Raw genomic sequence first — 27,574 nt, 5'->3', positions numbered from 1 at the left:
CAGAATAAGCAGGTTACGAAGATGCTCCCCTAATTACTCAAGTTGAAAACAAGGTAAGTTGTAGAATGTGATTACTTGAGTGAAAGTTGTCCACACAACAATGGTAACTGCTTAGCAAATGGTAGTTCTATGCCACACCCTGTGCTTCATACTTCATACGCATTGTCCTATTTGCTCCCTGCTACAGCGTTGTGAACCACGCTCAGAATTAACTTGTCTAAGGTCGTAGTAAATGATGGGGGCAAGATGTGGCCTGAGCTCTACGTGATTCGAAGCTCCTGCTGGTAGCCTCTGTAGTGCACTGTGCTTAAATGATGTCATTGCTGTCAACCTGTGTTTGTTGCTTGTTCTCAGAATTGGGCAAGGCATGATGGGGGTATATAAGGATGTAAATGTATGAGGTATATAAGGTAGTTTCTGCCTTCAGGAGCAGGTAATTCACCTAGGAGGCAAGACAATATTCGAAAACCAATCTCTGACAAAGCAGAAATGGGTGAGATGGATATTAAGTGTTATAAGAATTCATAGAAATCTTAGCAGTGCCAAGCAGTCAGGGGAAGATGAACAGAGGAGTGAGCAAATTAGAACCAGACTGCTGAGAGATTTTAATGACAGATTTGAAAGTTTGGATTATAGAGACCATTGGAAGTTTTAGAGCAAGGGGGAGGCATGTTTATGTTTGTTTTAGAAAGGTTAAGGTAACATACTGTTATGCAACTATAGGCTGTCCTCCTGGAAATCCTTAGCAAAATAGTTGAAAATACAAAACTGGAACTCAAATGGGAGGTCACAGCTGGAGATACAGGTTTGGGAGAGTGTGTGCCCAGAGTAGGTAGTTAGAACCCAACGAATGGCCCTCTTTGCAAGTAGAATGCAGTGAGAACTAATTTTGGGCATGCTAGCATTTAAGGGGATTGGAGGAGGAAGGGCAGTGTGGTAGAAAGAGACCCCAAACTGTGTAGTGTTACAGAAGGCAGAGGAGGGGGACTCTGAAGAAGGTCGCCAACAGTGTGAAGTGTTTTAGAGAAGATAAAGCCTAAAGCCTGAGAAAAAGACCAGTGGCTTTAGTGATTAGGCTTTGAGAGTTTAGTTTCCTTTTATTAATTGGTTTATATATTTCTTTAAAAAATAAGATAATTGTTATTACATATTCAAATTGTTATTACTCTTGAAATTTACAGCCTTTTGACAGATACATAATTTTATAAGGATTTTATTTATTTGAGAGACAATGCGAGTCGGGGTGGGGGGCCGCACCAGAGGGAGAGGTAGAAGCAGGGTCCCCACTGAGTAGGGAGCCAGCCTAGGAGGCCAGATGCTGGGCTCAATCCCAGGACCCTGGAATCATGACCTGAGCAGAAGACAGCCACCCAGGCACCCTAGATACGTAGTTTCTTTTCTCAAAGTCTGATAGGCAGCTAAAAACACTGCAGTGCTTGGCACACAGTAGGTATTTCAGCAGGGTTAGTTATTTTTTTACTCCCTCCTTTCTTCCCTTTCATTTTCTGAGTAGAGCTACCCCTTGATAATTGTATGATTCTACTTATCCTGAATTCTAGCTTGATATTAGCAGAAACGAACGCACATACCACATGTAGATACCGTCCAATGTTTGTCTTCAGTCTAAAGTGAATAAATGTTTAATGATGTTTTATTAAAGCTATATTAATTGTGTTTAAATATAATGCATTATAACTGTGGTTCACTTTGTATTAGAAGAGAATGAGCGATATTTTGCAAAAGGAGTACTTGACATTAGGAACAGAAGAGAAACCAGTGTACCCTGGGGCTCATTCTAATCTCAATGAATTGTACTTCATGAGTAATAGACACGAGAGATTTATTTTTAATTGTATACAGTAATTCAACTGAGAAGCAAGAATCCGTGCAGTTAGCAGTGAGAACAGCAGAAAAACTCCTTAAAGAACTAAAACCTCAGACCATTCAGGGCCATGTACAGCTTCGCATAATGGAAAACTATTGCCTGGTCGCTACCAAACAGAAGTCTAATGTTGAGCAAGCATTGAATACCTTCACTGAAATAGCATCATCTGAGGTCAGTAGATTTTGTTTTTCAGCTTTATATTCTCTTTCCTTGGCAGTATAGAGATATGTATTTCAATTAGCTGTTTATTTTCTGAAGATTGACTTAATTACAAGAAAAAATTGCCTCTCTAGCTTGCCATAATTCTACACAACGTACCTTTGTTTCCAGAAGATACTCTTTTGTTGCTACTTTGATATGTTGTTGATATATTTTTTCTATTAGAATGGTAAATTCTAGAGAAAGGAAATTCTTCTTCAAAAGGGCATAAATTAACTCTCAGAGGACTGGCTCTATTGTCTGGAGGATTTCTGTGTTGTTTCACTTAACTGACTAATGAAAATAAACACCTGGCTGCCTTGCTAGCTCACCTTTTCACATAGGCAAACTTGAAATGTTCCCAACTCTAGGGCTAAATGAGATCAATACTGACAACTTATAATTCAGTCATGCGAACAATGGTGGTGTTTTTTCGCGACACTGAAATACCCCCCCTGCAGTAATAATAGTAGTAACAACAATAATAATAGAGCAAAGGCTTTCTTCTCTTTTCGGTTCGCCCAGATCCACCTTCTCACTCTCTGGGTGCCCTCTTTTCCCCTCCCTCACGTAGTGCTGTATTTCTTCAATACAGCTTGGAGTAAGGAAGGGATTCTAGGTCCCCACTCCATCAGCAGTGCGTGATAGCTAGTTCTAAGCATACTCCTTGGGTTTCACGATCATCCACTCAGCAGTGGTGTAGGCCACCAAAACCCCATAATTTATGTCTCTCAGAGGATATACAGAACTCCACTGTGTTTCAGAGGGCACAGTGGCAGCAGAAAGCTACCAGAAACTCCCTACAGTGGCCCCTTCCTCCTGCTTCCCACACCCCACGGGGGCTTTGGGGAGCCACAGCTCCTGTTGCCATTTGAGAACAAGTATCCTAAATGGCGCTGAATCACCACTGCCAGCCACCATGGAACTAACCAGCAAGGTAGCACCAGCAGCAGTGGCTTCCTGGAGCAGCCCTTCTGCTGACCCTGAAGTCATTTTCTTGGGGTGGGGGGGGAGTTGGGTGGAGGGCCATGTGGCAGTGGACGGATGAGAGTGGCTGACAAATAGAGACCAGAAGTAGGGGAGAGAGTTTAAATTGTGAGGTTTGAGGGAATACCAAAAGCAGTGAGTGACATCACGGCGGTTTCCTAGAAACACCATTTTTTGTGTGTTGGTGAGACTGCATTATTTTTATCAGTCTTACATATCTGATTAGTAATATCCCGCCCTCAAATCTGTGTACTGACCATACCGGCCAAAGACTGATGCATGAGCTGAAATTTCAGAAACAGTGAGTTTTATCTTGCCCTGTTTCCTTTTAATTCATAAGCTGCGTGTATTAAAGATACTGAATATCCATTAAGCCGCCAGTGGGTGCTAGGCCCAGTGGGAGTCGCAGAGGTGAACCAAGTGCTGTCTCTTCTGTCAAGTTTATCGTAATCCAGGGAAGATGAGGCAAAGCATACAGACTATGTACAAACCAGAATCTAGTACATTCTGTTCTCGAGTTGCTGTAAAAGTGCTGTAGGAAATAGTATTAGGAGACTGGGGAGGCCCTTTTGTGGAGAAGCATGCTCTAAGAAGAACCACGATAAATTACATTTTCACAGGCAGAGACAGAGAAGATACACTTTAGGGACAGGGGAAAATGTGAGCAAAGGCAAGGAGGCAGGGAAGCGTCGGGCATATTCACAACACAATGTGGCATCCACATTGATGGAAAAACAGGCACGTGACAGGAAGTCCCGGGACGAAGCAGTGGAAGCTACATTAAACCCAAGCAAAGCTTTCCACCTGCTTTCATCCTGTCACCTTGAACCAGGAGGGTGTGTTGTTTGTCCCATGGCCGTACTATCCTCCATAATCTCAAGTTGCTGCAGCTCAGAGGGACAGAGAAAGAGAAAAGCCAGCTGAACACCATGGGATGTCTGCACCGGAAGAGACACGTGGGTCTAATGCAGGGGTTGGAACTCTGGTTTGTACCTTTAGAAACTATTCTTGAGTTCATTCAGGAGTGATCAAGCTGTGAGGAACTAATTCTAAGCAAACTCAAGGTGTGTGATATTAGTTTAAATGTTTTAATGATATTAGTTTAAATGTTTTTAATGTTTAAATGTTTTAATGTTTAAAACTTAGTTTTAAATGTATATTGTGGGGTATTTTTAGCATGTGACTAGATCTGGACATTTTTTACAGGAGTCTTCTTGTCTTGGACCGTCCTGGGACCTGGCTGACAAATTCAGAGCAGGCCTCTACTGTCTTTCCTTTCTCCAGGAGGAAGCAGAGGGCAGGGGTGCTCAATAATTGATGACATACTCCTCAGGTTTCCAAAATCTACCACCAGTTGGCTGGATTTGGCACTCAGACCTTTTGCCATTCCTTAATTAGGGGAACCAATTACACATTGGGTGTTTGTTGGTAGGCATAGAATTACAACCAAAATAAGTTTTATCTTATTAAAATTATTAAATCTAAGTTTTAAGATAAGTTTTATCTTATTAAAATTAAAATTATTTTCATCAAGCTCTAAGGAATTGTCCTTCTCTCCTCCGGGGTGGTTTCTGACTTCCAACCCTGATGATCAGTGTTGGACAATGAACATACCACTCTACTGTCCTTTTGTAGCATTCCTTCTCGGTCACCCAAACTTGCTGTCTCACAGTGCACCTTTATTACGGTCATGATATTGTAGTTTCTGTATCACAGTTTCTCACCCTTTGTCTTTTAACCTGAAGCCTTCCTCGTTATAAAAACATCACAGTCCCTCTGCAGAAACGTAAGAAGCCACCCTAGCTTTAGCAGGGATATACACATACTGGGTTTCCTGGGTAGATCCCTAATGGCTTCCATTTATTACCAATTCTTACTAGTTTGTTGGTTCCATAGAGTGACATTTTGTGACACTGAACTCTCTCTAAAGGACCATTGTGTTTTACAGACACTATCAAGCTAAATCGTGTGGTCATGGTATCTGCATACTTATTAAATTATTTTGGCCACGTGTTGCCTGACCAAGTTTCCTCATGGTGGCTTGAGGCTGCTTGGTGTATTGATGAAAGGCCATCGCGCAGTGGTCTATGCGGAGCCAGATACCGAGTCCACAGGACAGTTCTCATGTTGTGGAGCACTCGCTGCTTGCCATGTTTCCTTTTAAGCATGGGGCATTAATCTAGAGTATCTAGGGGATCTGAAGTGTTGCTTTCTTACAGAAGGATCACGTTCCAGCCATTTTGGGAATCGCAACAGCTTACGTGATCTTGAAACAGACTCCACGAGCCCGGAACCAGCTGAAGCGGATTGCGAAGATGAACTGGAATCCTATTGATGCTGAAGACTTCGAGAAGGGCTGGCTGCTGCTTGCTGATATTTATATTCAATCAGCAAAATACGACATGGCGGAAGAGCTGTTAAAACGGTGCCTGCGTCATAATAAGGTAGGTGATTGAAGAGTAAAAAAATAGTCGTTAACTTTTGATGTAGAAGCTTTCTGCAATAGGTCATTAGAGAATGTTGGTCCATTTCTAAGGATTCTTGTGTGGTTTTTGAAAAGTGTATATTCTTACCACAATCAGGAAATAAACATTAATGAGAAGAAAGAAGCCATTTGTTCTTGAAAATAAAGAAAAATAGACATTTATGCAGTTTCAAGTTTCAGCTGTGGTATGCCCCACTTACAGAAAGTGTTTATGGAATGTCAAGCATTTGCCTGTGATTATCCAGCTCATCCCAGAACTAATGAAAATTGCAGAACGTTAATTGCGGACGCCTGTCCCTCCCATTAAGAAATACTCTAGATGAATTTACTGCAGCTGCATGTTGTTTTCACATTATTAGAATCCACTATGCATAATATATTTTCTGGGTAAAAGTCTTTTCAGCATTTAATTTGTTTATTAAAAAGTCCTTATCTTTAGGTATGAAATTGAGAATCTTCAAGTCCATAGAAATCCGAGGTCTCTTAGGAACTACAGTGCATTTGGGCATTGCCAAAAGAGTGTCTTATTATAACATTTTTTAAGTTAAGAATTTGTTAGTATTTGTTGAGAAATAATTGTACTCAACTTAGAAACTTGAGGATATTTATCTTTACAGATCCATATCAATTACTTCAGTGTTTTAATCATAATAAATCTGTTTTATTCTCTTCCAGCAAATTAGATTACAAAGTGGATCTTTTGTTTTTAAAGAGCTATGGTCGTCTAATGCTAAGTTACTTTTTTACGAACTTTAAAAACCTAAAACATCAAGCCATTTATCAATTTATAGTCTGTAGATCTAATTTTAAGTTAAATTGACCTTGAAAAACAGATTCTCATTAATAGGTCTTGAAAAATGTAAACTTCCAGACCCCTCAGGCAAGAGAAACAAAACAAAAATAAACTATTGGGACTACACCAAAATAAAAAGCTTGTGCATCAAGACAGAAACCTTCAACAAAACAAAAAAGCAACCTGTGAGGTGGGAGAAGATATTTGCAGTGATATATTTGATAAGAGGTTAATATCCAAAGATTTAGAGAAGTTGAATAATCCAATTTAAAAATGGGCAGAGGACCTGAATCTATATTTTTCCAAAGAAGACATGAAAAGATGCTGAACATCACTAACCATCAGGGAAATGCGAATTCAGACCACGATGGAATATTATTTTAGACTTGTCACAAATGTTAGAATCAAAAGATAAGAAATAACAAGTGTTGGCAAGTATGTAGAGAAAAGGAAACTCTTGTATACCGTTGGTAGAAATGTTTATTGGAGCAGCCATTATGGAAAACAGATGGACATTCCTCTAAAAGTTAAAAGTAGAAATACCATATGATCCAGTAATTCCACTACTGGGTATTTGCCCAAAGAAAATGAAAATACTAATTCAAAAAGACATATGCACTCCCATGTTTATTGCAGCATTATTTACAATAACATATATAGAGTATGTATCTCCCAAGTATGGGGCACCTGGGTGTCTCAGTTGATTAAGCATCCAACTCTTGATTTTGGTTCAGGTCATGATCTCAGGGTCCTAAGATGAAGCCCCACATTAGGCTCTGTGCTCAGCAGGAAATCTGCTACTCTCCTCCACCTGCCTGCCCCCCTTCCCATTCTTCTGCCCCTCTGCTCACTCATGCTCTCTCTAAAATAAATACATCTTTTTTTAAAATAAATAAATCTTTAAAAAAAAGTGACCCAAGTGTATATAGATGGATGAACAAATAAAGAAGATGTAGCATTGTGCTCGCTTCAGCAGCACATATATTAAGATGTAGCATACACACACACACATACACACAATGGAATATTACTAAGCCATAGAATGAGTCCTTGCCATTTGTGACATCATGGATAGACCTAGAGGGTATTAGGCTAAATGAAGTAAGTCAGAGAAAGATAAACATCATATGATTTCACTTATGTGTGGAATCTAAACAAACAAAAAACAGAAACAGACTCATAAATTCAAAGAACAAACTAATGATTACCAGAAAGGTTGGGAGTTGAGGGTGGGGGGGTGGACAGTGGGTGAAGAGAAATAAGAGATTCAGACTTCCAGTTATGGGATGAATAAGTCATGGAGATGAAAGGTACAGCCCAGGGAATATAGTCAATGATACTGTAATAGGATTGTATGGTAACAGATGGTAGCTACACTTGTGATGAGCATAACATAAGGTATAGACTTGTTAAATCACTCTGTTGTACACCTAAAACTAATGTAACATTGTGAGTCAACTATACCTCAATAAAAAAATAAATTAAAAAATAAAAAAACAGAAAAGAAAAAGAAAAATGTTAGCTGCCAGACGGCTGACCCTTACATGCCTAGTCCAGGATTAAGCAAGATTATGTGGGAATTAAGGTTTCAATGCAGATAGAATTTCAGTTTGCCAGAACACTGACAGCAGTATATTGCATGGTTGAACACGAATGGCTACTTTAGAGGCGCCAGTTTGGCTGATTAGACATGTCAATATTGGAAGCATGAGATTCAGGAACTAGAGCTTAGAAACCTTGAATTGTATAATTAAAAGATGGAGATCATCCAGATCTGGGACAGAAATGTACAAGATGACACTAGACCATCTTGTCATACCAGATGGCAAGGAAGCTATCGAAGATGATTAGAGTCATGTCAAGGACTCAGGAGCCAACTTGAAGACACACTAGCCAAAGTTGGAACACATTAACTTTCGATAAGAATAGTAACTGCAGTGGATTGAAACTGCAAATAAGTTTAAATCCATGAGTTTACAAAGATTCAAAAAAGAAAAGAAAATCAAAAACCTAATTGGTCACCGCTGAAATATGCCGATGAACTGTTATTTCTAAACCTGGCAAATAAAGGAAGTGCATTAAGCACTTCTCTTACCTTTCCTGTGTGAACTATACCATGGGTAACAATATAGTATAAAAGGAGATATTCTCAAGATGTTTCCAGCTAATAAATGAAGAAAGAGCGATAGATTATCACCATTTTCCAATCCCTGATAAATTAATGAATAGATATAACATCATAAAAAGAGAATCTGGTATTATGTGCCTCCTAGGGAAGAACACGCCATCTGTGATGGGGCTGGATTGGGGTGAGCAAGTAAAACCCTCACTTGGGGTCCAGAATTTAAAAGGGCACTTTAAGTAGTTATCGTAGGCAGCTGGTGCTACCGTAACAAAGTACTCTAGGCCGGGTGGCTTATAGACAACACACATTGATTTCTCACAGTTCCAGAGGCTAAAAGTCTGAGATCAGCATGCCAGCCTGATTAGGTTCTGGTGAGGGCTCTGTTCTGGGTTGCAGGCCACCAGCTTTTTGTTGTATGCTCACATGGGGAAGCAGAGGGTGAGAGAACTGGCCAGGGTCTCTTATAAGGACACCAGTCCCACTCATGAGAGCTGCATCCTCATGACCTAATTACCTCTCAAAGATCCTATCTCCTGGTACCATCACACTGGGGGGGGAGGATTTCAACATATGAATTTCAGGGGAATATAAACATTCACTCCGTTGTAGATAAATAATCATTTAATCAAGGTAATCAAGAGTATTATCATAAAAGATTATTATAATAAATAATGCAGTATTTTTTAAATCAAAATATCAAAATGTTAAATAGCACTGATAGTGCTGTGCTAAGCAGTATTGAAACCTGAAACAAAAGGGAAACATTATGCCTCTGAATCTATGTTTTTATGTATTTTTCGATGGGTAATGATTTTAATGAAAATATTGACATATTTTCTCCCATTAAAGTCAGGAAAATAAAAATTTTTTTAAAGATTTTATTTATTTATTCATGAGAGACACACACAGAGAGAGACACAGGCAGAGGGAGAAGCAGGCTCCACGCAGGGAACCCGACGTGGGACTTGATCCGGGACTCCAGGATTACACCCTGGGCCGAAGGCGGGCGCCAAACTGCTGAGCCACCCAGGGATCCCCCAGGAAAATTAAATTATTATAAATTTTGTTTGGGTATAAAGACAATATTCAAATGTAAAATGTTATGAGTTTCAATATCCCCACTTTTCAGTTTGACTTGTAAAAATTAATGTTTAGGGAAAGAACTAGCAATTAAAAAAATCACAAAAGGGCAGCTTGGTGGCTCAGTGGTTTAGGGCTGCCTTCAGCCCAGGGCCTGATCCTGGAGACCCGGGATTGAGCCCCACATCAGGTTCCATGCATGGGGCCTGCTTCTCCCTCTGCTTGTGTCTCTGCCTCTCTCTCTCTCTGTCTCTCATAAATACATAAATAAAATCTTTAAAAAAAAAAAAAAGAAAAAAAGTCAGGAATCCCTCCTGACAGTGCCACACACACACACAAAAAAATCACAAAAACATGTATACAGAGTTGTGCATTTTTCCCTATACCTCAGGCTCCAGTGTGACTCAGTAGGGCACTGACCTATGAAGTCTTTCACCTCTTTCCCCAAAGATTGAAATCAAATTTAAATCTCTAGCTCTAATTACAATTTCCAGCTATCAGTAACATAGGGGAAGCACCACAAGGATGCACTCAACTAAATCTGGGTTGTGACAAACTGTAGGATAAAAATTCTTGTTTGCTACATTTAACTGCAAGAAAAGAGACACACAGAGAGAGATGGAGGGGAACCTCTAGATCAAAAAGAAGTTGAGAGACATTTCAGCCAGTCACAGAGTATGGGCCTTGTTTGGTTCATCATCCTAACAAATTAAAAACCAAACAAAATTATGTTGAGACCATTGAAATTTGAAAAATGCCTGGATATCTGGTAATATCAAGGAGTTGTTACATTTTAGGTATGATAAACTGGTTATGTTTAAAGGAAGTCCTTATATTTAAAGAGGCATACTAAAAGATTTATGAATGAGACAGTACACTGAGGATATTTTATTTTCTAATACAGAAGGACAGCACAGGCATGAAGCTAGAGGTTAAAACAGTATTAGTCATGATTTAATTGTTGAAGATACAGGTTCATGGGTTTTTAACATGGTTAATTTTAAGTTGAAATTATTTGTGATAAAAACTATATTATATATAATATACACATATATTATATATATTATATATTTTATATTTTATATATATTATATATTTTATATATTATATATATTATATATTTATATATTATATATAAATATACATTCCCTTGCCTGTCACCTAAGAATCCCAACTTCGGGGGGAATGGGAGTTGAGCTTGATTAGAATCTTTTATTATTAAGTCCCATAGATGATTTGATTGCATAGCCAAAGTTGAAAAACATTGTTTTATGTGCCAATTAAATGAGTTAATGTGGTCGACCTCTACAGTCCTAAGTACCCCCATAAAGTCAAGTGTAATCTATTGACACATGTCCTATTTTCCTTCAGTCTTGCTGCAAAGCTTATGAATATATGGGATACATTATGGAAAAAGAGCAAGCATATACCGACGCTGCCTTAAACTATGAGATGGCGTGGAAACACAGCAATCAGACGAATCCAGCAGTTGGTGAGTTTAACAAATTAGATACTAGATTTTCACTGGAAACTTGGGTTCTATTTGTTAATCTGCATTTAAATGCAGTTGATTTTTTTAAGAACAAAATATGCATTAAGAACCAACTTCCTGTATTAGTTCTTCTGAAAAATAACCTTTATATTTATAATAGATTATTAGCTTAATAGTTAATATAATTTCCTGAGATTCGAACTGATCCTCAGTCACCTTAAAGGACATCTAATCTAATTCTGCCCCTTTCTCTCCCTTAAGCCTCTGCTATTTCCAAAATGGCAATGCTGGGGGAAAAGGGGTGCCAGTGTCGGGGCAGCTAGGAAAACATTTCATTAAATCAAGTTCTGCAGGTTTCTTTACTGCAGGATTTCCTCTGTGCCTTTATACACTCATGTATGTTGTGATGGATGTCACAGAGGGGACACGTGTCCCACAATAACAGGACCATGGGACATGTTTTTTTTCCTGAGCATCTAGAAACATCAGCTTGTTCCACTGATAGACTCAAGGAATGCAGTCTGCAACATCCCTACCAGATAGACAGCGTCTGGAATGTACTTAGGGACTAGCCTCCCCCCACATTGTGGGGCAGCTCATCCCTGTGCTCTTCCCTTTCTTTGTACTGAGCTGAAATACGCTGCATTGAACCTGGCCAGGTCGCTTCTCTGGGGCAGCCCACGGGGCCCTTTCCCTCTTACACATGGTGGCGCTCTAATAATTCAGCTTTCTGTCCAGTCTCACTCAAGGCGTCTCTCACCAGAGGCCTCTCTTCAGACTATCTCTGTTCCTCACCCATTCTTCCTGAAACTTGATTCCAAATCTTTCACCCTCCTTGTTGCTGTCTCCTGGAAACTCTAAAATAGTGCTTCCCAATCTGTGCTTTGGAATACTTGGTGAGATATTAATAGTTATTCCTTTACAAAAAAGAAAAAATAAAAAGCACTGAGTATGAGGAGATTAGATTTCATGGCCAAGTAAGGTTGGAAATGGCCGTTTTGTTTGTCCGTTCCCCTCCTGACCTGTTGTTCCAGAAATGAACCAGGTCAAAGTATAATTTACGATCTAATTATCTGTATAATCAAGCTGTTTTTTTATTAGGCATTTTAGTAGTTGTTAACTCAGGCTTAAGGTGGCATCTGTCTTTTTAGCAGCCATGTCATGGTATGGACTCAGGTTTAATTTGCAATCCAATAGGTCATCTTTACATTAACTGCTAATTGCATTAGTTCAGGACAACGCCCCCCACACACACCATGTATTTTTCTGGGGTCCCTTATTTTACTAGACTTGCTAGGGCGCAGGAACTAATACAATACCATTTGTTGATGCTATTTTTCCTTCTCAAGTATCATGTGTCCTACAGAATAAAGTTAACTTGTAAAATGAAAATTCCTTAAATATCTTTAAAATATATGTAATTTTGACACTATTCCATGGATGATATATATTTAGAAGTTAAATTATTTAAACATCTTGTTCCTTGGAAGACTTCAGCAAATATAGAGGTTCCAACTCATTTGTTCTTCCATTGTGTCATCTGTGTATTTTAGAGATGATTTTATCAATTTTCTTGACTGCTTAATGGTAAGTTTTCCCTGAGGCCCTCAATTCATTCTTTAGTTTCTTAAGATTGTCGTTGCATCTAACACCCGCAGTTGCCTGGCCAAGTTCACAGTGCATTTCACCTTTTCAGTTGTCAGGAAATCCTTAAAATCACAGTCATCTTCTTTCCATAAGATTGAGGCTTGAATACTGTCACTGTGAGAAGTAGCAGGAACAGAGATCCGGCGGGGGGAGAACACATCTCTGTCTGCCCCTCTGCACCCATCCTTGGGTCATGTGACACCCACTACTAGACTGTTTATAGCGTTCATGTTCCTCTCTCCGCTCCCCTCCAATTACTTCTTTCCCCCAATTACTTGCCACTGAGTTTTTATGAGTGTGACAGGTGTAATGCAGCTGCAGCACATGTTTTCTTTGTCATGTCTAGCCCTTTATTTCCTTTCTGCGATTTTTTTGGACAAAGTGATCTGTCAGGTTTCTTCCAGCATTAAAACGTTGTGCTTCCAATTCAGTGCTGACTAAATTGCTAATATTTGTGTGGTTCTCTAAAACTTCTAGAAGCATTTCACAAGTATTTCATCTGATCTTAAAATTGCACTAAGAGTTGGGGGCATGGGAGGTGGAGTTCAATGAGGAACTTGAAATTGACAGCCCACCTGACTTGCTGAGGTCTCAAAGCCAGCAACCTAAACTTAAATCCAGGTTTTTTGGCTCTAGTTTCTATGTAAAGTATGATTGGCATGGCATGACATCTTAAATTGTTTTCCCTTTAAAATGTCACCAACTTTATTTTTAGCCCATTTGACAATTCTTTTGTCATGATAAGTTTAACTCTCTGAAACTTACTGTTTTTATCTTTGACAGTTTTATGGGTATGTATGTTTATGTATGTTTATATCAAATTATGAACTTTAGACAATTCCTATTTCTTACCTTTATCATCTATGATTACATTAGCCAGTAATTCTTTTCAAATATTCGTTTGAAATTAAAAAAAAAAATGTTTTGGTACTTTTATTGGGGCACAGCAGTAGCATTCAAATGTCCCTAATTTATATTTGTAAGAGGTAAAGTAAGGATGTTTTAAAACTGTATTTAATTTATTTTTCTTTTTTAAAGATTTTATTTATTTATTCATGAGAGACAGAGAGAGAGAGAGAGAGAGAGAGAGAGAGGGGCAGAGACACAGGCAGAGGGAGAAGCAGGCTTCATGCAGGGAGCCTGACGTGGGACTCGATCCCGGGTCTCCAGGATCATGCCCTGGGCTGAAGGCGGTGCTAAACTGCTGAGCCACTGGGCTGCCCTAAAACTTTATTTTAAATGTCAGTGTTTGAAACACGACATTTCAATATCAGTAATTGATAATTGTCACTAATCGTTGATGTGGGATATCTGACGATTACTCTACCCCCTTCTGGGCCTCTCTCCTAACTGCCCAGTCCTTTCGGATACCCCAGTTCCTGCTTCCTGCGGCTCCTACCACTGCCTTCTATCCGCGCAGTGCCCTCTGCCTGAGAGTGTTCATGCTTCCCATTGCATTGACCCAGTTTAGGCCTCATCCTTCAGAGTTCAAGCATTGCCTGCTACCCGCCCTCTCCCAAGCCAGGTTTCTTATTACAGGTGTCTTGGCCCATACCTTTCTTTCATAGCCATTTGTTTCACTTTTGAAAATGGTTAACTTACATAATTCCTTAAATAGTGGGATCCCTGGGTGGCTTAGCGGTTTAGCGCCGCCTTCAGCCCAGGGCATAATCCTGGAGTCCCTGGATCAAGTCTCGCATCGGGTTCCCTGCATGCAGCCTGCTTCTCCCTCTGCCTGTGTCTCTGCCTCTCTCTGTCTATGTCTATCATGAATAAATAAATAAAAAATCTTAAAAAAAAATTTCCTTCAATAGCATGCTTTATTTCCTAATAGAATATAAACCTCCTGACTGTAGGGGTCAGTTTGCCCAACATCCTAAGTGCTAAATAAATCTATACTATAAAAATGAATAGCTTTATTATCATTTACTGCCCGGTGATGAGTTTGTGCTATAATTTGAAATAAATGGGACTTTTTTAGTAAGTTACAAAAGCCACTCTTGGAGGATGGCAGTCTTCTAACCCACTTCAGTCCTTTTTCCAACTCCATTTTCTTTGCTGCTTGCGCTTTGTGTGGCTGCACCTTCCATCATCCCATCACTTCTCTCTTATCATGTAGTCCCCAGCCTTCGTTTAGACTTCTCAAACGAGTAAGCAAACAAAGGAGGAGGCAAAAAAGGTAATGCTAGCAGTGTGCTGTATAAATGGTACTACTTCATTATGGTGTTTTTGTCTTAACAGGGTACAAACTGGCATTTAATTACTTAAAAGCAAAAAGATATGTGGATGCAATTGACATATGTCACCAGGTAACACTTCAATTTAGATCTCTTAAAATTGTTCAGCCGCACAGTTTCCTGCTTTTTAGTTCATTGCAAGATGTAGATGAATAGAGGTAGAGGATGTTGTATTTTGGTTAAATGACTCATCAGATACATCTGGGAGAGATTACCACTTTTCAAAGTGTAGAAGTGTAGAACTTAATAAAGTGTACTTAAATCAAACATGTTTTTAATTGGGGCTCCAATAATAAAATGCTTCTATCATGTTAGAGACTGGAGAAGCATGTGAAATAAAACCACGGGTTCTCCAAGTCATTGTTCTGAGTAGAAGCTCTTGTGAATGGGTCTGAGTCTTGGTAGTAGAGAATTCAGATTTATAAATTGGAGATAAAAATATTTTTGTTATTTAGAAGTCATTCAATTACATATCTGTCATTGATCCCTAGCTAAATGATCCCTTATTGAAGTGACAAAAATTTAAGTTGCACTTTTAGAATTTGCAGTTGCTTTATATATGCACTGCCCCGTTGATATATAAGGAATTGCCCTGTTGTTCCAGAGAAGGCATTATATATTAAACATCATTAGGAGCTCCAAGAAAAGCTCCTTAGAAAAGAATTATGTAATGTCTCCTATCCCAGATCGCTGTATCAGCATCATTATGGTAAATACTTGGCTTCAGTAATTGCTATTGATTATGGAACCTCTCTGTAAGGTAGTATTTCACATTGAGGTTAAGGTTGTACATTAACGTAAGGTTATACATTAGAATTGTTCGTGGAATTCTTTTTTTAAAATGACCATCTCCCCACTCCTAGACTCAGTAAGCCTGGAAATTTCTATGTTTCAGAATCCCTCCAGGTAAATCTGATTGTGCTTCTGGTCAGAAATTACTCCGTAAATATCATGTGAATAGCTACATTTTCTAAATATTTCAAATCACTGATACATACTTGTTTTTTGCAACTGATCTATTAAGGACTTCATTATATTTGTTGTATTTCTCACATATATTTGTGTTCTATTGTTGTCATCTAATTACTGTTACTGCGAGTTATGTCACATTTCAGATGTCACCTTTATGAAGTGTTGTTATATTTGTAATATTAGTACAATAAAATCTCAACAATAATGCTCATTTCCAGTAAGTTTTATAGCTCTCTAGTTCTCAGTAATCAATTACAAGTTCTTGTGCTTTTGTTCTGTTCTGTTCTGTTTTTGCAGGTTCTTGAAGCACATCCAACTTATCCAAAAATCAGGAAGGATATACTTGATAAGGCCCGTACATCTTTGAGGCCTTGAAAAGTGTTTTAATTTAGTGTGTTGGTCAAGCAGGAAATGAAAGGATTCCGGTTTCAGCTAAAACTTTGTAACAGAAGTGTACTTTTTTTCCTCCAGCAGAGGCTGCTATTGTATCTTAAAGAGAAATGCTTTGTCAAATGGGTAGGTTTCTGATGGAGAAGGTCAGTGGGAGTGGGTTTATTTAATTGACTCTTGATTAGGATCAGATTTGGTGTCTCTGTGGTACAGATTATAACCCATTTCTATAAAGAATATTTTGTTAAATACTGGGTAGTTAAGTATTCTGTATCTTTTCTAAGGAATATTAGTGGTTTGCTTCAGGCAATATATTTAAAATGCTGTTATTCTTTGTTAAAATTTTTTGCAACATTCTCTGTTGTTTCAAAGGTTTGGTAAAATTTTCTTGTAAATGATTTATGAAAAAGGGAAAATATATTTTAATAAAAACTTTATAAACTTATGGTTTGTATTACTACTAGAACTCAAAAGACATGGTCAGTTTTGCAAAATCAGGGTAAGCTCCCCAAACAATTTGCAGTGTTAATGAGTAGTAGGAATATGTGACATTCCTAGAAAAAAATCTTTTTGGAAAATTATAAAGAATGTGCATTTCCATTCCCTTTTTTGAACTCATTCTTTATGCTTTTGATGCCAATGTGATCATAAGAAATAATCTGTGTGTGAAATCAGTTTAAATAAACTCTTGTAGCAATAATTAACCTTAGCCCAAAGGCTAGATCTCTTGGTGTAACTTCAGACACTAACATCTGGCGGCAGGGAAGGGTGATTGAGTATTTTTGGTCAGCAGGGGCTCACCAAACAGTCTATGAAAGCCGCTGCTTACCTTGCCATGCCTACTGCCCCTGGCATAGCAGTTCTCAGCCTTTTTAGGTTACATTTAACCTAGCCTTAATAAACTCAATTTTTAGCATTATTTCCGACTTGTCATCTGCATCTTTTTCAGTTGTCTTTAAAAATACCATAAGTAGAGTCTTCTATTTCATTTGCATTTTTAATAAATACGGAGTATTTTTAACTCATATGCTGCTTTTAAGTGTCCTGTGTTTATTTCTTTTGAGATATAGTCTCTTGTTTTTGATTACTTCTGCAATTTCCCAGAATCAGTTGTTGTTGTTGTTGTTTAAGATTTTATTTATTGATTCATGAGAGACACAGAGAGAGAGGCAGAGAGAGAAGCAGGCTCCTCACAGGGAGCCTTATGTGGGACTCTATCCCTGGACCATGGGATCACGCCCTGAGCTGAAGGAGGACACTCAACCGCTGAACCACCCAGGTGTCCCTCCCAGAATCCTTTTAATCCCAGTTAATATATATCATAAAATCCTAATCATTCTTCTTTTTCACCTACCTTATTTATGGCATTTCATGAAAATATATAAGAGCATTTATGAAGCATTTCACATGTCTTTTTACAGTTGATCCCCATGACCCTAGAACACAGGTGCCAGTATCCCTTTGTATGATTCTGGAACTGTGGCAGGATTAGCTCTTTGTGATTGAACTGAATGAACGTTGTTAAGGATGTTATATAACAGGGTACCACCTTAAGCAGTTCCAGTGAATTTGCATCATGGGATGCTAGAGTCCTAGAAATTGGAGAGAGAAAGTAGAATCTTTCTTCCCCCAGCAAGACACTTCCAGATCAGTCTTCCTATCTGCAAAATAGGGAGCTTGTTTTTGTTTCTTTAGTAACCACTGACTGTTTTGTACCTGCCGCTTGTTAGGTACTATTCTAGGAACTTGACTTGCATCAGGTCTTTTAATTCTCACTCCACCCTCCAGAGAAATAATACTCTTATTTTTCAGTTGAAGAGGATGGAGCTTCAACTAAATGATTTGCCCAAGGTCACAGTAAAAGTGTCAGACAACTTCAAAGCCCACACCCTGCTTCCTATATTAAGACATTTTGCGTAAGTAGGAGAGATTGGGTCTATAAGGACAACCACTCTTGTCTGCATCTGGCTGGCGGAAGAAACTGAGCTTTCTGTCACAGAGACAGGCAAGTAATGAGGAACAAGGTGAACTGAGTGGAATGAGGAGTTCTTACAAACGTGAAACTCCTGAAGGGAAGTCTACTTGAGGAGAGGCGTAGTGCAGCAGTGAGGTACACGGATGCGAAGTCCCGCCAGCCTGGGTTTCAATTAGCCTCTACCACTAGGTGTTTAATCTTTCTCCAGGTACGGAGGTTCTCTGAGCTTCTGTTTTCTCACCCGTAAAAAAGCATATAAGGATAATCTGCCTCAGGTTGTCATAAGGATTAAATAAGAGAACATACTTAAAACCTATAATGAATCTGGCTCACTTAGGCTCTTAATAAATAATGCCTCTACTTATTTATTACAAGTGGAACAGGGCCAAGTAGTAGCTGCAACTGAGAAAAGCCCTCACGGAAGAAAAAGATGAAATCTGAGGTGAGATCAAGAGGACAAGTGAGTTCCCCAAGACTGCTCAACCATACGGGGTCCAGGTTCATGCTCACCCTCCTCCCCTCCCTACTCCCTTTGTTCCTCCCCCCACCCTGCCCCCCACCATCCTCTCCCCTCCCCTCACCAAACACTATGCTGTACTCTTTATACATGCGTAATCTCATTCTATCCATCTCTGCCTCTGCCTTGGCCTCCTCTGACCTGGGGTTCTCTCCCCACTCTCCCCTCCCTTACCATGCTTCCTGTCTCCCAAACATCCCACTCTAGGCTTATTCTTTCTTTTTTAAAATATTTTATTTATTTATTCATGAGAGACACAGAGAGAGAGGCAGAGACACAGGCAGAGGGAGAAGCAGGCCCCATGCAGGGAGCCCGACGTGGGACTCGATCCTCGGGCCCCAGGATCATGCCCTGGGCTGAAGGCAGCACTAAACCACTGAGCCACCCGGGCTGCCCTTATTCTTTCTTTCTTTGAGGCATCAGTTTATTGTCCCCTGCTCAGAGGCCATGTCCATGTCCAGGCCCACGATCTACAGTAGCCATCCTGACATCCTGCATCATATCACCCTTTTTAAATTCTGATTAGCACTTACCCAGTCTCCGATGTTTTCTTGTTCTCTGAAGTGAGGTTTATGACCAAGCCTTACGTGACATACCTAAGATCATGCGTCCAGGAAAGCGGGAGCTCAGACTGCTCTGAACTACTACTAATTGAAGGACTCCGGTTAAATGAGAGTTTGGCAGCCCCGCTAAGGACAGAGAGCCAGAGGAGCATAACCCAATCTGGGATCAGAGTACCATCCCCTCATGGTAAGGAAGCAGTTACAGGTTTAATGTGCTTTGACCGTAAGCCAGCTGGTGAACTGGGTCCAAAGAAGGAGTAGCTTTCTTCCCTAGAAGTCAAGAACCTCGAGCAATTCTGGAAGGGTTTTCTGCAGGTCCAGCTGAGGAAGCTAGGTTGAACTTTGCATTAGGGTATAAATAGTAGAGTCACAGTGGAAAACCAAATGGCCAATGAAGACTCTCAGTTTGGGACTGGAGACGACTAGTGAACAGCCTTGTAATGGGATTATGTAGCAGTGCTGGTGCTAATAAAGTAATAAATGTTTGATTTTTAAGGAAGGATGGGCAGGGATCCCTGGGTGGCGCAGCGGTTTGGCGCCTGCCTTTGGCCCAGGGCGTGATCCTGGAGACCCGGGATCGAATCCCACGTCGGGCTCCCGGTGCATGGAGCCTGCTTCTCCCTCTGCCTATGTCTCTGCCTCTCTCTCTCTCTCTCTCTCTGTGTGACTATCATAAATAAATAAAAATTAAAAAAAAAAAAAAAAAGGAAGGATGGGCAAAGGTGCAAGGAAACTAGCACATTCATACCCTGCTCTGGTGCCATGTAGCGCAGCCTTCCTGAGGGCGTTTTGGCAACAGGAATTAAGAGCTTGTCCTTTGAGTAATCCCACTTAGAGAAGTTTTTCATAGGAGATATTTGGAAATTTCTCAAAGTTTGCAGTTAATAAAAAAAAGTAGCAGCAGAAAGCTTATTTTTTTGTTTTTTCAGTTTTTTGTTTTTTATTGTTACCAAAACACCCAACATAAATTAAGTGGTCAAATACATTAAAGTTTACCCAGCAATAGAGTACTATGTAGTCATCAAAAACTATTTTCAAAGATATTTTTATGTCTTTTTAAAAAGTTTCTTCAAAGATTTTTAACTGCTAAGATTCTCACAAAATAATAAGCTTCGAATAGCGGGAAACAACTGTATATAAAATACTAACCTACAAAAAATAGATGCATAGATATAGATATATGCAAAATCAGATGAAATTAACCCAATTCTGGGGGGACACCTTGATCTCAGGGTCCTGGGATCAAGCCCCACATCGGGCTCCCTGGCTCAGCGGGGAGACTGCTTCTCCCTCTCCCTCTGCCACTCCCCCTAACCCACTCATGCTCTCTCTCCAATAAATCTTTTTTGAAAAATAAATTAACTCAAATTTTAACTCCTATCTGACTGCTGAAATAACCAGAAATATATTTCTTTGCTAAAATAATCAAATTTATTTTACAAATGAACTGCAATGAACATATACACTAAAAAAAGTGTTTTGTGTTTTTTAGAGAATAACATTCTCAGACTTGCTTCTTGCTGATTTTTTAAAGTTGTTTAGATGAGCAAAGAGGAGTAGGAAAAACTAAACAAAAGCTAACATTCTTTCAACTCTTAACACCCACACTTTACTACTAATTGTTTACGCAAAATGTAATCTGGTGTATGTCACTTGTCAGAGGAAAAGATTCAGGATGTAGAAGATAGAAAAAGACTCTGCAGGAGTGGTATTAGCCAAGATAACCAAAGAACATGGAAATTACTATGGAGGGTAGAAATTTTCTCTTGTCAAAATGGATGGGTAAAGAGCACAGTCTCACAACTGCAGGAAAATTGAGAGCAAAGCCAGTTTCTCTGCACTTTTGGTTCATATTCTGCTAGAGTTTTAGTGTGATCCTACCAAATTTAATAAGAAGCCATAGGAAATAACGGAAATCACACAGGGCCACAAAGTATGGTTGGGTAGTTTGTGGCCTAAATGGTAGGGATCCAGCTGAGGGGAGAGTGGGTGGAGGCTGAAATCCAGCACCCAAGTCTTATGCCCTGCAACTGCCCCCCCCCCACCCCCCAGGAAGAGGGCTCCCTCTTCTAATTTTTCTTTTAATGATTTTATTTATTCATGACAGAGACATAGGCAGAGGGAGAAGCAGGTTCCCTGTGGGGAGCCCGATGTGGAATTTGATCCCAGGACCCCAGGGTCAGGACCTGAGCCAAAGGCAGATGCTCAATCACTGAGCCACCCAGGTGCACCCCCCCCCCCCCCCCCGCTTCTAATTTGAACAAAGATTCCCTGTGGGTTAGTGAAAGCCCTGTGAATGGAAGATGAGGAACTATAGACCTAGACGACATAGGAAAATGTTTAGATGCAGAGCTGAGGGTCAGGGAGTGGCGGCATGCCGGCTGCAGAGGGATATGATGAGTGTCTTGCTTTGTTATTTTGTTTGCTAAGATAGAAGGTGCTTGGGCATCTCGGAATATTTACAGAACACTTAAAGCCAACAGACTGTGAAGGTATAAGAAAGAGGCGGAAAAACTGGAGTAGGAAAAGGATGAGGTTCCAGGGGCATTTAGATGAATCAGAGTTTGCAGGGATGTGTGATGTTTGTAAGAATATCAGAACCAAATAACAGCAGAAAAGAGATATGCTGTTCAAAGGTGGCCTGAGGAGCCCTTATGCTAATTGGTTCCAATAGTTTTGTAATAAATGAAATGGACTTTGACCTACGTGCAGTACCACTCCTTCATATGCATGGAATTTAGGGGCTTCTGTTTTCCTTGGGCTCTGAAGTATTTTTCACTTACTTCCATGTTCCTGGTTGTGATTGCTGGAAGTCTGCCTGCCGGATTAGAGGGGGGTTACTGTAACATAATAAATCATAGTTATGGGCAGAAAAAGTGCTACCCACCTTTTAATACTCTTCTTAAGAACCAGATGTTTTCGAGAAAAATGCTTCACTCTACAATCTGCCTTCCAGTGCACATAAATGAATCTGGCACGATGCCCATAAAAGCAATTTGATCCCATAAATGAAAGCTGAGTAATGAGCAGGTTCTAAATGTCTTCCTTCCAAGTGGTATAACCTTAGAATATATGGCGATCTTTAAACCAAGCTGTTTTCAAAGAGTGTGCATGTTATTTTTATCTTTCTTCAAACAAATTGTTTTGGCAACATAAAAGAAACTCTGTTTAAAAAAAAAAAAAAAACAGAAGGGTATTTTAAGAAGGTAATTACTATTTCAGTTTCCGCCAAAGGCAGGCTACTTTTATTTTTAATGGGTAAATGATGTAAGAAGCTGTAAAAATAAATTTTTTTTTTGAATCATAAACAGAGCTGGGAAGTAGTCAGTAGTATCCTTATTTATAATGGGGCAGGGTAAACAGGTCCTGCTTCACAGTTAGAGATTAAAATTTCTTTGAAAAACACACTAAGTTTAAAACCTTTGCAGGAAAAAGTGCTAAAATGCTAAGCAGTTATATAAATGCTCTTTCCAAACAGTTTAAGTTAAATACTTGAAATTGCTCTAGTCAATGAATTAAAACTTCTCCTCTGCAATAATTTCTTGAAAAACGTCTGGTCAATTTTTCATGTTGACTTAAGTCACAAATTGCAGGGGGCATTTGGAGGGGAATTTAGGAATTGGGAAAGTCCAGGATTTTGAGAACACCCAAGAGCAAAGTTAAAATGATTGAACATATGCCCCACAAAGAGGCAAGAGGAAGAAATGTTACAAACAGAGTGTGTCTGGATCCTGATAGCACTTCTCCGTGCTAAACACGTAACTCGGAGTTACCAGTGGTAGCTTTTTGTATATGTTGGATTATTGTTGCTTTCACAGATTTCTTAAAATGTCAAATATTCATTCATTATTTTATTTCCAGTACAAATTGGTTTTGTTTTCACTAAAAAAGAATTTCTTTTTCCTTTTTTGGTTGACTTTTAACTTTTCATTTAGAAATCTTTTCAAACTTACAGAAGGTGCGTGAATAAGACAAAGAGCACCCACCTGCCACTTACCCAGCTACATATTAAAATATTGCCTTTGTTTCACCTCACTGGCTCCATCCTTTGTGCCTTCTCTGTGTGGTTATGTATGTTTATATATACATTTATGCACACACACACTGACATACTCATACCTATACATAATGTTGCTTTCTGAGCATTGTGAGAGTAAGTTGCATATATTACACCTGCCCTTGTCCTCCTAAGTACTTTCTTGTGGGTTTCCCAGGAATAGGGATGTTCTCCAATCACAGTACAGTTGTGAGCTTCAGTAAATTTAACATAGATAACAGTACTTTTAATCTCCCACTTGACTGTCAGTTGATCCCATAACACCCTTTATAGCATCCTTGTCATCCCATCCGGTTCCACTCTGGGATCAGGGACTGCATTGCTTGTCAGGTGTCTTTAGTCTGGTCCAATCTGGGCCAATTCCCACAGCCTTTCTCTGTCTTTTGTAACACAGCCAGGTTTGAAGGATGCAGTCATCCAGCCCTTCCTTTTCTTTTGTAGAGTTGTTCCCCCTTTGGGGATTGTCTGATATTTCCTCATGATTAGATTTACGCTGAGCATACCTGGCCATAATACTGTATAAGCAATGCCTTGTCCTCAGGGTATCTTCTGGAAGCACACAATGTCCATCGGTCCTCATTGGTGACATTTATTTTGATTCCCCAGCCAAATTTTCCCACTCTGACCTTGTTTTTTCCCCTGTAACTAGTAACCAATCTGTGAGAAGACACTTTTAGATCATACAAATAGTCTACTCTTCTTCAAAAATATCCCCTAGATTAGCATGATTCTTGCCCGATTGCCTCTTTACCGTGATGGTTATAAAAGACTGTCTCGTCTATCATCAGCACTTCCTCCACATGTACCAACCAGCCAGCCCTCAGCATTTTACTGCAAGCAAGAGCTCCTCCCTTTCTTATTTATTATTATCTTTTACTTTATATGAATTAATCTATTATTTATGGACTATTATTTATGAATTCTTTTTTCCCCCCAATGACTCATAAGTCATTAATGTCCCTATTTTGGTGCTCAAATTGTTTCAGATTTTGCCAGCAGGAGCTGCTTTACGCTGGCTCCTGTGGCCTTTTGATATGTCCCTGTCTTTTTTTTTTTTTTTTTTTTTTTTTTTTTTTAGTGCTTCCCTACTTTCTAGCATAACAAAATGTCCTAGGTTAAACTTCTAATTATCCTGCCCCAGGCCTGCAATCAGCAGTTTCTCTGAGGAGCCATGGTTCACTTTAGTGAAGGAATGGTATTAGAGATCAAGATCTTACTGCTAAGTGCTCACTGCTACTAGGGTAAATTGCTTCTAAACACTTGGAGCAGGGGCGCCTGGGCGGGGGGCACAGTTGGTTAAGCATCTGGCTCTTTGGGCTCAGGTCACAATCTCAGGGGTGTGAGATAGAGCCCCATGTTAGGCTCTGTTAGGCCGGGAGTCTGTTTGAGATTCTCTCCCTCTCCCTCTGCCCCTCTCCCTGCCCACTCTCTCTCTTTCTCCAGTAAACAGAACTTTTAAAAAGAAATTTAAGGGCACCTGATGGCTCAGTCAGCTAAGCATTTGCCTTCAGCTCAGGTCATGATCCTGGGATCCTGGGATCCAGCCCCACGTCCAGGTCCCTGCTCCACAGGGAGTCTACTTCTCCCTCTGCACCTCCCCATGCTTGTGCTCTCTCTCTCCTCCTCCCCTCCCCTTGCTCATTCTCCCAAATAAAATCTTTAAAAAAATTTTTTTTAAATAAAAAGAAATTGGGCATTCCCGGTGGCTCACCAGTTTAGCGCCACCTTCAGCCCCGGGGTGTGATCCTGGAGACCCGGGATCGAGTTCCGCGTCAGGCTCCCTGCATGGAGCCTGCTTCTCCTTCTGCCTGTGTTCTGCCTCTCTCTCTGTGTCTCTCATGAATAAATAAATAAAATCTTTAAGAAAATAAAAAGAAATTTAAACACTGAACAAATAAAAAACATGCATGTATATGTACACGTACATATGTATATACATACACATAGGGTACACATGTGCACACCTGTACTCCCATATTTCAGAAATCACAAAATGACGTCCATTTGTCTGTTTCTGGTTTATTTTGGATTCTTTCTTGCTTTCCCCTAGTCTTCATTTGTACATCCCTCCTTCAACAGTGATACCCTGAGTCCCAACAACCTCAACATATTTGTTCATTTCTTCAATCCTATAATCCATCTAAAATAGTTTCAGAATTGGTTCACCCAAAACTCATGACAAAAAAAAAAAAAAAAAAAAAAAAAAAACTACTGAAAGACTTGAAGATGGATTTGCAGTCCCCTGCCTTCCTGAGCACCACCAATTTTGATTGATTTTAATGTTGATAAATTTAACAACCTATCATAACGTGTCGCCATGAGCATTTTGCAGTGGTACGAGGTATTTTTAAAATCAAACTAAATAATTTATTGCTGACAAGAGTATGTTTTGCTCCATAAACCAGCTTTGCAATTTCCCTCCAAATATTCATCTACTTGCAAAATAAATGCCATCCCTTCTCCCACCAGCCAGTGTCACATTAATGATGGAGTGGCAGGAAAGAGAATGGGAGACTCTGGAGCTTAAAAACATCAGGTGCTGAGAACTGAGACTTGAGCTTTTCATGAAAAAAAGAGAAAAAAAAAAAAAAAAGATGTAGCAGGTCTCATTATCGTAAACTGGTTTCTCTTTTGTTTGCCCTTACGTTATTTAAACATAACATATTTGCAGACCCTTTGCTGTGATAGTTCCCGTGGCGGTTATCAACGTCTCCAAAAACACGGGAAGGGTTGCTTCCTAGATTATTCAAAATGCAAGTTTCTGGATTTACAGCCACTAACACCGTTTTCCCCCTCAACCTACTATTTTTTGCATACTGTTGCCATTTTTCATTAAGAGAATCCCGGTCTTGGCTTGAATAAGTTAGATGCACGGCCCGGAGTCTTTATTTCTGTGTTTACGTTTTGTAGCTATTTCCCGCGTGCAGGGCCGGGGCCGGGGCCGGGGCCGGGGCCGCGCTGCCCCCAGGTCAGCCGCGCGCATTCCCGGGCGCCCGGGGCCTGCGCGCCGTTGCCTAGCAACGCATCTCCCAGGCCGCCTCTGCGGATGCGGGAGGGGCGCGGTGCTTCTCTGCCCTCTCAAGCCGAGACGGTTTTATAAAGTGAAAAACCTTTCGCAGAGGCTCCGACACAACCCGTCCCTGCTTTTCTGCCCGCTTTGCACACTTCACACGCGACGAGAGAACTGCCCCCCCCTTTGATGCCTCGCATCCCCTAACAGAGCTGCACCCGCTCTGCTGCAACCGCGGAAGGGACCGGTATCCCTATGTTGAGCTGAGACACGTTAATTAAGCCGCTCGCCTTTCCCTTGCTCTCACATGAAAGCGTACTTTCCCCGCAAGTTCTAAAAGCCAGTCCTGTTCCAGGCCCGCGCCGGCCCGCTGAGCCTCGGTTGCCATAGCGACGCGGGCAGGCGCCGCTGCGGGCTCCTCCTCGGGCGCAGGAGGGCGGGCTGGCGTGTGCGGGCTAGAAATCAGGCGTCTGGGAGGAACCTGTCCCAGTCCCTTTTCCCCCACACTGACTTGAAAACAAAAAACAAAACAAAAAAAAAACACCCAACCCCTCTGCTGTTTTGCCAAAGCTATTAGCTTTCCAGCGGTGAGCTTCGGTGGGTGGCAGGATTGCCCTAACTTCAGGCCTATGGGAGAAGGGGAGACAGTAACGTGTGCCAGTGGCACCCACAGGGACCCCGAGACACGTACACGGGAGCATTAGAGCAGATGCGCTGCCCCTAAACCCCCTAAAGGCATTCTGAAAATACAAAGTCAAAAACAACAGCTAGAAATGCATGTAGCTTCTTCGCACGGTGAAAATGTTTTTATGCACAATGTTTTGGACCATTTATTTACGATCCTCTCACTTTGTTTTCTAGGCACACAGTGCTCCTCGGGAGAACGTTGCAGCTCAGATCAATATTAGGTGATGGAGGGTCTTTACAACCGCTAGGTCAAATCCGGCAGAGGGCCAGAGGCCTGTGCCCTTCTCACTTGCCTCCAATTGTGGCTGAGAAGGGGGAGGCAGGAGAGCATGGGGGGCTCTGGAGTCAGGCAACCTGACACATCCTCTGCCACTTTCTAGCAGTGGGGTTCGGGACAAGTTGCTTAAGTTCTTGAAGTCCCTCTTTCCTAATGTTTGAAATGGGAGTTAAAAGAAGATTGTCAACAGTGTGAAG

At 40.4% G+C, this 27,574-nt stretch overlaps 1 protein-coding gene across 1 annotated transcript in view; it reads left to right on the top strand.

Annotated features, from left to right (window-relative positions):
- The window catches only part of TTC21B (tetratricopeptide repeat domain 21B), a 78,578-nt gene extending 61,262 nt beyond the window's left edge, over positions 1 to 17,316 (top strand). Inside the window, exons 25-29 of the mRNA XM_025460028.3 lie at positions 1,861 to 2,056; positions 5,290 to 5,514; positions 10,925 to 11,045; positions 14,934 to 15,001; positions 16,199 to 17,316. Coding sequence (XP_025315813.1) covers positions 1,861 to 2,056; positions 5,290 to 5,514; positions 10,925 to 11,045; positions 14,934 to 15,001; positions 16,199 to 16,276 — 688 coding nt within the window. The 3' untranslated portion in view covers positions 16,277 to 17,316. The remainder of the gene's footprint in view (positions 1 to 1,860; positions 2,057 to 5,289; positions 5,515 to 10,924; positions 11,046 to 14,933; positions 15,002 to 16,198) is intronic.
- The last annotated feature ends 10,258 nt before the right edge of the window (positions 17,317 to 27,574 follow it).

This window comes from Canis lupus, chromosome 36 (genome assembly GCF_003254725.2).
Source record: "Canis lupus dingo isolate Sandy chromosome 36, ASM325472v2, whole genome shotgun sequence".
Lineage (NCBI taxonomy): Eukaryota > Metazoa > Chordata > Mammalia > Carnivora > Canidae > Canis > Canis lupus.
This window is presented reverse-complemented; position numbering and strand designations above follow the sequence as displayed.